Source organism: Chinchilla lanigera, unplaced genomic scaffold (genome assembly GCF_000276665.1).
Source record: "Chinchilla lanigera isolate Chin_1 unplaced genomic scaffold, ChiLan1.0 scaffold00049, whole genome shotgun sequence".
Lineage (NCBI taxonomy): Eukaryota > Metazoa > Chordata > Mammalia > Rodentia > Chinchillidae > Chinchilla > Chinchilla lanigera.
Window position 1 is genome coordinate 2,677,287 of NW_004955450.1, and position 10,197 is coordinate 2,687,483.

Consider the following 10,197-nt stretch of genomic DNA (forward strand, 5'->3'; position numbering starts at 1 on the left):
AAAAAAAAAAAAAAAAAAAAAAAGAAAGAGAGGGGAGGGAGGGAAGAAAGCCTGGAAAACAACAGCAGGACAAACCAACTATAATTAAGCTTCTGCCAGAAGAAGCAACCCAAAAAGAAGACACAGAGGGCCCTGGATCCCACCTGCCTGTGCAAGGCTGGATGCACGGAGGGTGGAGCTGTACTCAAAAGGCTTTTTCCTGTCTTTGCCCCTGGAGCAAGAAGGAACCTACTACTGTGGTGCTGGCTCAGTATTCATGGTATTCAGGGCAGACAGCTGCCAGGGATGGGGGCAAAGGTCGCAGGGGTGGGGACAGGCAGAGGCCCCACTCCACTCTGTCACTTCCCCACCCTGTGACTCAGTTCTGGGGCCAGGACCAGCTGAGGTTAAGGTTTCCCACCCAGCAGGGCAGCCTCTTAGCATCCCTCCTGTATTCCATGGAAGTCACCAAGAATCCCTGGGTCACGAGCTGCCTAGCAGCCAGTTCCCAGCAATAGGTGAAGAAGAGCTTGAGCCACCAGCCACAGAATGCCTGGTCCCTGACAGGTTCCTGAGCTGCAGCCTCAAACCATCTCCTTCTGTGCGCAGAAGACAGTCACCTCCCACCCCAGATTGGGGACAGGAGGGCTAAGCCCTGGTCCCCACTGTGCCACCTGCAGCAACCCTTGATCCTCCTGGGATACAGTTCTCCCCCCGTGACATGGGACAGACTGTCCTGCATGTGACGCTCCTGACCACTCCTCACAGTGTATAGAGCTCAACTTCCACTTGTAACAATGCCCACCTGGAGTAGCTGAGGACTGCACCTGCCAGGGATCCAGGGCTCAGGATGCCAGGAGCTGGGTGCCAGGCCTCTTCCCTCCATGTCATAACATGTATTCAGCTAGCAGGGGCTCGTGGCAGCATGGTTCTCCATTTATAAAAGCCTCCAAGGACAGCAGAGGTCAGGCTGCGCAGACTTAGGACCTAACACCTCTATCTATAGGACCTCTCTGGCTGCGGTCTCCAAAGCCTACCCAGGTCTGCCTCAAACAATTCCGAGCCCTCCTCCCCATTCACCCTGGATCCCAGGCCAGATTCCAGAACCTAAAGAAGCCCATGGGAACCTGGCTGAGGGGGTTTCAGGTGAGGGTGTGAAGCCCAGCCTCTGCCTCAGGCTGCATGTCACCCCAGGGGACAGTAGCCTCGACTCCCAGAAACACCTCAGAGGGACACAGACACAGCCTCCCTCAGCTCTGTCTCTCTGCCTCGTGGCTTCGCTGTGCGCCCAGGGCCCTGGGTGCCCCGGGCATGGGTCACCATACTGCCCCTGCTCTGACCCAGCCGTGCCCCAGCAGCTGCAGGGCAGTAGTTGTTTCATCATCAGACCCAGCCTCCTGCTGCCCACACAGAAACACGCCATGGAGGAGCTGGTCAAACCAGCTTTCCCAGGCCTGGTGCGGGTGAGGCTCACCTCCGCCCAGGAAGGCACTTGCCCCATGGCGCCCAGTGCAAATACATGGCACCGTTCTGCTGCTGGGTCACTGGGGTCCCCTCCCGCTCCCTCCTTCCAAGGCGTGATAGCTCATGGGTCTCCCTTTCTTGTTCCATAAATAGGAAACTGAGGTGGAGGGCAAGGGAGGCACGTCCCAGGGCACAGGTGAACTGGGGAACAGTCTGACTAGAACTCAGGCCTTGTGTCTCCTGGAGCTGAAAGGGGACGTGGAGGAGAAAGAGAGGTGAGGGGAGACGTTTTGATAATCACTCTGCTAGTAAGGAGAGCCACCACCTTCCCCAGACTCCACTGGCACCCAGGGGTGAGGAGAGGCTGCTGTCCCCGGCTCAGCCGCAGCCTGCCTCGCCCCACCCAGAGTCAAGCTCCCACCAGCCAGGCCTGACCTCAGGGCTCAGGGTCCGGCCCCATTCTTCCAGAGTTACCAGCAGCCCCAGGGAGGACCACACCTCTCCTGACATCCGCCTGCCACAGTCCCCTGGATCTGCCACCTGCAGAGTCACTCCCTGATTCACACCCCAGGCAAAAAGAGAAGCCAGCCTTGGGAAGGGGGATCGCTGGGGCACATAGCCAGTGCCTTGGACCCCCGGTTCCGCTCCCCAGCCTGCCCATGCCCCCTTGTGACCTGGGTGAGTCATTTCCCTGGTAGCTTCTGCACAGCCCAGCAGTAACAGGCAGGGGCCCATCCTGTCCCTCCCCCACAGACGGGGCCCTGGGAACCGAAAACATGGCTGGGCCTGGGAGGCGGCCAAGGTAGCCTTGGGCCTTGGGAGGTGGCAGGAGGAAGGGACAGTCCCAGCTGGGCCACAGCACCCTGCGCAACCTCCTTGCAGTTCTGTAATCTACAAATGAGGACGGGGATCCTCCTGCACAGACAGGAGCTCAGGAGTAGGGTGGAGGAGGACTTGGGGCAGCCAGGGCGGCCCGAAGCCTGTGGAGTGGGAAGACAGGCTGCACATTGTGCTCCCGTTATCTGGGCCTGGGGCCTGGTCATCTCTGTGTTCCCAGGACCCAGCTCGATTCCATTCGTGATGGTGTAAACGAGATGGAAAATGAGTGAGCTGACCAACAGGCAAACATGGAGTTCCATGAGGACAGAGCTGCCATGGAGTATATACCCAAACGTTTGATGAGTGTTTAACAGTTAAAGACAGACTCAGTGAGCTGCCCCATTCCGAGGTCACCCCCAACCCCAGGGTCTGGCTGGGCACCAAGCGTGGGAAGTCCCCTGGCTGCACCGGACCTACCTTTCTGCAGGTGAATGATGTCAGGGAAGTTGGACAGCAGGCCCTGGTAGAGGGACAGCATGTCCAGCATGTGGAAGAGGTCGTTCTTGGGCTGCTCCGCAAACATCTCACCCACGGCCTCATAGGTCCGACCGGTGTGTGAGATGGCGCTGTTGAGAGCCTCGGAGCTGAAAGGGGGATCCATCTGGAAGGCCTGGCTGATGGCCTGGAAGGCGCTGCCCAGCTTCTGGAAGTCCTTGCGGAAGCCACCCGCATGCTTACGAACGAGCTCTGATGCCACGGTGGTGAGCTGCAGGACGCTGTCATCCATCTTCTTGCTGAAGGCCTTGAAGGTGTCCACACGGTCCTCTACATCCTGCAGGTCCTGGTGCTCCGTGGGGATCTGCAAGGTAAGCAGGAAGCTGGCGCCCACCATCTCATCCTTCTCTGCACGGCGCTTACCCATCTTCCACTGCTTGTCGTCCAGGCAGCTGAGGAAATGCTGGAAGCCCTCGTACTGCGAGAGCACGGGGTGGCTGGTCATGTGGTCCATCCAGAGAATGAGTCGCCGCTTGCGCTTCTCAATGAAGTCCTCCTCGAAGCGGCCGGTGGCCTGTTTCTCAGGCAGGTGGGGGACTGAGATAACCGTGAACTTGTGTAGCAGGCGGTTGTAGAGCCAGTCAAAGTGTTTGTAGCGCCGGTAAACAGGTGAGCCCGAGTGGGTGGGAGTGAGTTTATAGGAGATGTAGCTTTTGATGCCTTTGAACTTGGTCTGTTTGGTGGGGTCCTCCACAGAGCAGGCAAAGGGGTGGGGGTCTGCCTTCCACTGGGGGCCACGGGGCCCCATTTCAATGGAGTAGGTCTCAGCGATCTTGGCCATCATAGGCACATCTCCAAGGATGAAGGCCTCCACGCCAGAGCGCACGAAGCAGGAGAAGCGGTTGAGGTTGCGCCCCACCATGCTGCCCCGCTTGGCAGATGCCAGGCTGTCTTGCCGTTCCAGCGGCGGCTTGGGCCGGAAAGCCATGTGCTGGCTGGGGTAGGCACCCGGGTAGGAAAGGTTGAGTGGGGGGTGCCCATTGGTACCTAGCCCAGCAGCCCGAGGCTCTTCTACCACCGTACACCCATCATCCCAGTCATCCCAGTCGTCGTCATCATCATCCTCGAAGCTGCCCGGGTTCGAGAGGAAGCCACTGCCACCACTGCTCCTGGCCGGGCTAGCGCTGTCGTAGGCACTCACCTGGTTGCCCAGAGAGGCTGCAGGACAGCCAGAGTAGTCAGCATGGTTGGTACCAATGCCGGGACGGATGATCTCCACATAGGAGGCAGGGAAGAGCCCCATCTCCCCACGGCTGTTCTGCCCCTGCAGCCAGCCGTCCAGGGAGGTCTCACTGAAGACTACCAGGTCCTCGTCCTGCTGGATGCTGATTTCCCCCTCGGTCTCACTGCGAAAGTCGTAGAGGGCTCGGCCTTTCAGTGCCATGGTGGTGCTGCTGGTGGACAGAGATGGGGAGGAGAGGGTCCTGCCCTAGACCAAGGAGACCAAAACGCACCGGCAGCTCAAAGCCTGTTGCTCAGTGCTGTCTCAGGGCCCCTGGGGCCGTGTCTCAGCACCCAAAGACTCTGTCCAGCTTCCCCTTCTTCAGAACAGTGTCGGTGGCCCAGGAACTGACCCATCGGGTCTCAGCATTGCCTGTGGGCAGGGCAGGCAGGGCTCGGTCCATGGTCTTCCTTCCCTCCTCTGCAGCCCTTGGGGAGGGGGAGTCTCTCCCTCCCCCCACTCCCAGTGGGAAAGTCAAGTGACCCGGAGAAACCAGCTCTGCGACAGCAAGAATTCAACACTTTCCACTGGAACAATGTTCTAAGGCTGAAGAGGCTCCCTCAGAACAAACCGCCGTCCCAGAAACACAGGCAGGGCCCTTCTTCCCGCTGGCTCCCCGCTGCTGCTGGCGGCTCCGGCTGGGGGAGGCTCTCGCATTCCTCAGATCGGCCCTTCCTCCTCCTTCTCCTCCTCCTCTTGGGCCACTGGGTTTTCAAAAATCCAGAAAATCCAAGAGGAGCAAGGAGAAAAGCAGTACTCTCCTGAATCAATTCCAAGGGTGGATGTGTCCGGCCTCCCAAAGAGCTGGGCCGGGAAAACAAGGGCCGAGGTTTGCACAACAGGCCGCCAAGTCCACGACCCCGGCCAGCGGTGGCTCCGTGGGTCCCCCAAGGCCCGGCCCGTGGCCACCCGGGGAGCAGAGGGTGACCCCGGCACACTCGATCCGCGGCCTCTGCTGTTTGCCTAACTCCTCAGCATCCCGAGCCCGCAGCTGACCCCGACTGCGTCCCGGGACCCCGTGGAGCGGTGGCTCCGGCGGACGCCGTCCCAGGGCGCTCGACTCGGTCCCCGGTGCGCGCCCGGCCCGCAGGGGTTCGACCGTCTGTCCCTCTGTCCGTCCGTATGCCCTACCTCCTCCCCCGCCGCGCAGCACCTCCAGCCGGCAGCCAACTCCAAAACAAAAAAAAAAAAAAAAGGAAAGGAAAGGCGACTCTGGGAGGTGGCGTCCCAGAGAGACGCGGGCGGAGGTGAGCGGTGGGGAGAGGGGGCGGAGGGAGCAGCGCTCGCACTTCCGCGGTCCCGGGCCGGGCGCATGCGGCTCCGCCCCGGCCGGGCTGGACTGGGATCTTGCGCTCCTGCGCTCCAGCTGGAGCCCAGCGCGCCTGGTCCGCAGACACAGGGGTTACAGGGGTCAGCAGTCGGGGGAGGCCCCTCCCACTCCCCCCAGGCTCTGGCGCTCTGGCCAGTCCCGCAGCGCTAGTGCGGGGAACTCTTAGAGTTTAGGGGGCGTGCGCGGCTGGCGCGCTGGGGAGATGAGGCAAGGAAGGCCTTGGGGGCGGGGAACACCTACTCCTCCTCCCCACTTACATTCCCACCCCCAGCTCCCAGACCGCGCTCCTGAGGGCTGTAGGGGCCTATGCGACCCCAACAGACCCCGACTCAATCCCCTATGGGTCCCGGTTCCCCAGCCATATAGGACCAGGAACATCCCGCCCCGGAGCAGGTACCTTCAAGAAGGAGAGCCTGCGGCAGGGAACAGACCTTCCGGGGACTGGTGCTTCTATCCTGACCAGCAGCAGCAAGAGAGACAGATGACCTAGGACACCAGCTTCTTCGGAACAAGCCAGTGTGCTTTGACCCAGCACTGACCCTGCCGGCCATTATGCTGAACACTGCACCGGGCACAACGGGCAGTCCTGGTTCCTGCAGTCAGTGATCCACCCGAGAACACTGAGTAGCTAGTAGGCCCTGGGCTACAAAGACGAGTAAAACGCACAAGCGCCTGCCTGGCAAGCACGAGGACCTTAGTTTGATTTCAGGTACCCCCCCCCCGCAAAAAAAAAAACGAGTAAAACAAAGTCAGGTGTGCAGGAATAAGCCTGTAATCCCGGCACTTGGGAAGCTGATGCATGAGGATCTCTGCAAGTTCCAGCCAGCCTGAATTGCAGTGAGACCTTGTTCAAATTAAAAAAAAAAAAAAAAAAAAAAAAAAAAAAAAAAAAAAAAAAAAAACACTAAGATGGGCTGCAGACGTAGACAAACAGCAAAGTACTTGCCACATGTGGGGAGCCCCTGGGTCCAGTCCCCGATACAAAAAAAGAAAGAGCAGTGAGATGTGTCCTTACCTTCCAGAACCCTCAGATGTGCCCGTGTGGCCAGTGCCATGCAAAGTGCATGAGATGGCACCTATGCCAGCCTGGGTGGAGCAGGGATCAAGGATGGCTTTCTGGAGGAGGAGGTACCTAAGCAGGACTTTCCTGGACCTGGCCTGGAGTCTTGCCAACACGCCCCGCCCCAGCTAGAACTTCTTCTGCTCATTCTTATTCTGCCTGCTTGTCACTAACTGGCACAAGTAGTGCTGCTCAAGGCAGGGGCCCACCTATTCCCACCTTTAGCTCTCTTAAGGGACGGAGTTGCCAGGCTCCAAAACCCGATTTCATGGGTGTAATGCAGGGCTGAGTAACAGGCTTATGTACAAACTGTGGGAGCCCAGGCGCCAGCTTTCATAACTGAAAAGCATAATTATTTAGTCCATAGGTCAAGGCAGTGTGGGCTTCCTTGCGCCTTCCTGTCCTTGGTCCTGCAAACTGGGTCAACAATAGCAGCTACTTCCTTAGTAGTGCAGTGCCGGCATGGGTGTAAGTACTCTCTCTGTCCGGGCTCACTGCATACAGACGATGGAATTTCTGCAAACCCAGCAAGGGCCTGGTCCAGCCCTACCCCAGGGTCTCCAGCCACTACCCTGCTGTCTTTAGTCCTGTTCCAGATATCTCAGAGGGCTGGGGATTTAGCTCAGCGGCACAGCGCCTGCCCAGCAAGTGCGAGGTCATAAGTTTGATTCCTGGTACCAAAAAAAAAAAGAAACCCCAAATATTTCAGCTACACAGTTATAGAAAAAAATTATATTTTTACCCCCACCTCTGTTCCAGGTGCCTTTGTCTCCTTGCACTCACCAATCACCCTTATTTCCAGGTTCTTGGGGAACGCTCACCCTTCAGCAGACAGAGATTCCCTCCCTGCTTCACATCTAGGGGTGACAGCCCACAGTATGAGTCTTGGAAGCTATGCTAATCTTGTGGTTTCCCTGCACCCTGCCCGTTCCTTCGGCAGGCATTCTCTGATTCCATTTTCTTCATTTCTTCTAGTTGGAGCTTGTTCTCTTTCCTGCTAGGACTCTGATCTGTGCACAGGAAACAGCACCCCCCCAAACTTCCTGTTTGTACCCCCAAGATTCAGCAGTACAGAGCACGGTGCCCAGTTCTTCTAAGCAGATCTTTCTGGGAATCAGGCCAGCAAGACAGGGCTAGGAAGAAACTAAACTGGCAGGGTTTGGGGTAGGCTAGACTAGAATGGTGGCCAACAAGATGTGGGCCTTTTTTTTTTAGACAGGTTCTTATTAAATTGTCAGGGATGGTCTAGAACTGGAAGTCCTCTTGCCTCAGCCTCCCAAGTAGCTGGGATTACAGACATGCATCCAGCAAGATGTGAGTCTTGAAAGAAGTGTCAATTACATGTATAAAAAAGATTTCCTTAGCTGGGCGTGGTGGTGAATGTTTGTGATCTCAGCACTTGGGAGCCTGAGGCAGGATTGCCATGAGTTCAAGGCCAGCCTGAGCTACATAGTGAGACCTCAGCTGGGGGGGGGGGCAGTTACATCTGTACTGAACATGCACAGACTTTTTCCCCTGTCACCACCCACTAAAAAACACAGTATAACAATTTACATGCTGTTTCCATTGTAGTCGAAGTAAGTAATCTAGAAATTATTGGCCAGGCATGGTGACGCACGCCTGTAATCCCAGCACTCAGGAGGCTGAGGCAGGAGGATCATTGAGAGTTCGAGAAAAAAAAAAAAAAAAGAGAGAGTTCGAGGCCAGCCTGGGCTACAAAGTGAGCTCAAGGCCAGCCTGAACTGCATAGCGAGACCTTGTCTCAAAAAAAAAAAAAAGATTATGTAAAGTGTATCCCCGACAAGGGCCAGGGATATAGCTCAGTGGCTCAAGCATCTGCCTGGCAAGCACAAGGTCATGAGTTCAATTCCCAATACCAAAAAAAAAAAAAAAAAATAACCTTCCTTTCCAGTCTTGGCCTCAGACCCCACAGCCTCCACGATGTTGATGCCCAAGAAGTGCCAGATCGCCATCTACAAACTCCTTTTTAAGGAGGGGGTGATGGTGACCAAGAAAGACATCCACATACCCAAGCACCCGGAGCTGGCGGACAAAAATGTGCCCAACCTTCACGTCATGAAAACCATGCAGTCTCTCAAGTCCCGAGGCTACATGAAGGAACAGTTTGCCTGGAGACACTTCTACTGGTACCTCACCAATGAGGGCATCCAGTATCTCCAAGACTATCTCCACTTGCCTCCTGAGATTGTGCCTGCCACCCTGTGCCACAGCCAGCCAGAGACTGGCAGACCCTGGCCCAAAGGTGTGGAGGGCAAGGGACCCATGAGGCTCACATGAGGGGAGGCCGACAGAGACAGAGACACCTACAGATGCAGTGCCGTGCCCTCTGGTGCCGACAAGAAGGCCGAGGCTGGGGCCAGGTCAGCCACCAAATTCCAGCTTAGAGGCGGGTTTGGTCACAGATGCAGCCAGCCACCTCAGTGAGGTCGGAGGACTTTATTTTCTGTTGAATAAACATGTAGCAAGAAAACCTCGAAAAAAAAATAAAAATAGAAAAATAAAATATAAAGTGTATGGGACCTCTGGGAAGCTGAGGCAGGAGGATTGCATATTCAAGGCGAGTCTGGGCAATTTAGTGAGTCCTTGTCTCAAAATAAAAAATAAAAGCTGGGGATGTAGCTCCGTGGTGTGAATGACCTGGATTCAACCCCCAGTATGAGGAAATAAAAAGTGTACGGGAAGATATATTTAGGTTCTATGCAAATACTATGCCATTTTATACAAGGGACTTAATCTCATGGTTCTTGATATCTCTGGGGTCCTGGGACAAGCCCCCACAGATGTGGAAAGATGACTATGTTTATTATGTTTATTGTCTGGAAAAGAAGGAAATTAACCAAGAGTACTACTGCAGACACACTGAAAGAAGGCTGAAATGGAAGGGAAGCTCGAGAATATAAAGGTGGGGTAAAGTACAAACTGGGAACAGAAATGTGCAGGATATATGGCCAGTTAAGGAAAATATATTCAGACTGTAAAAAGAACACCTCCAAATCAATTAATAAAAAAGCAAGCCCGGGCATGGTGGTGACCCCCTGTAATCCCAGCACTCAGGAGTCTGAGGCAGGAGGATCTTCGCAAGTTCGAGACCAGCCTGGGCTAAAATGAGCTCTGGGCTAAAGTGAGCTCAAGGCCAGCCTGAACTGCATAGCAAGACCCTGTCTCAAAAAGATTAAAAAAAAATAATTAGTAAAAAAGCAGACAATCTGTACTTTTTTCTATTGCAGCTGCAACAAATAACTATACCTTTAGTGACTTCACACTATACAAATTTGTCAAACAAGCACACAATACAAATTTTTCACTTTCAATTGGGCATGGTGGTGGTGCACAACTATAATCCCCGCACTCTGGAGGTTCATGCAGGAGGAATGCCACAAGTCTGACGCCAGCCTGGGCTGAATAAAGAGTTCAAGAGCAGCCTGAACTACACAGCAAAACCCTGTCTCAAAACACCAAAAATAAAAAAGTCCTCTTACAGTACTGGAAACTGGAAATCTAAAGTGGAGCTCATTGGGCTAGAGTCAAAATATTGGGAAGGCTGTATGCCTTCCCTAGGGATGCTTCTTATCCTTGCCTTTTCCAGCTTCCTGGAAGCTGCCACATCTCTGGGCCCCTGGTCCCCTTTCATCTTCAAAGTGAGCAATTCAGGGGTTGGGAATTTAGCTCAGTGGCACAGTGCCTGCCTGGAAAGCACAAGGTCGTGAGTTCGATTCCCGGTACCAGGAAAAAAAAACAAAAAAACCC

General features: G+C 55.3%; 1 protein-coding gene and 1 pseudogene across 1 annotated transcript in view; one reads left to right on the plus strand and one right to left on the minus strand.

Annotated features, from left to right (window-relative positions):
- Snx33 (sorting nexin 33) overlaps positions 1 to 5,217 on the minus strand; it is a 12,511-nt gene extending 7,294 nt beyond the window's left edge. Inside the window, exon 1 of the mRNA XM_005393502.2 lies at positions 2,740 to 5,217. Coding sequence (XP_005393559.1) covers positions 2,740 to 4,201 — 1,462 coding nt within the window. The 5' untranslated portion in view covers positions 4,202 to 5,217. The remainder of the gene's footprint in view (positions 1 to 2,739) is intronic.
- A 3,137-nt stretch (positions 5,218 to 8,354) lies between these two features.
- Positions 8,355 to 8,906, plus strand: LOC102026060 (annotated as a pseudogene).
- Positions 8,907 to 10,197: the final 1,291 nt, after the last annotated feature.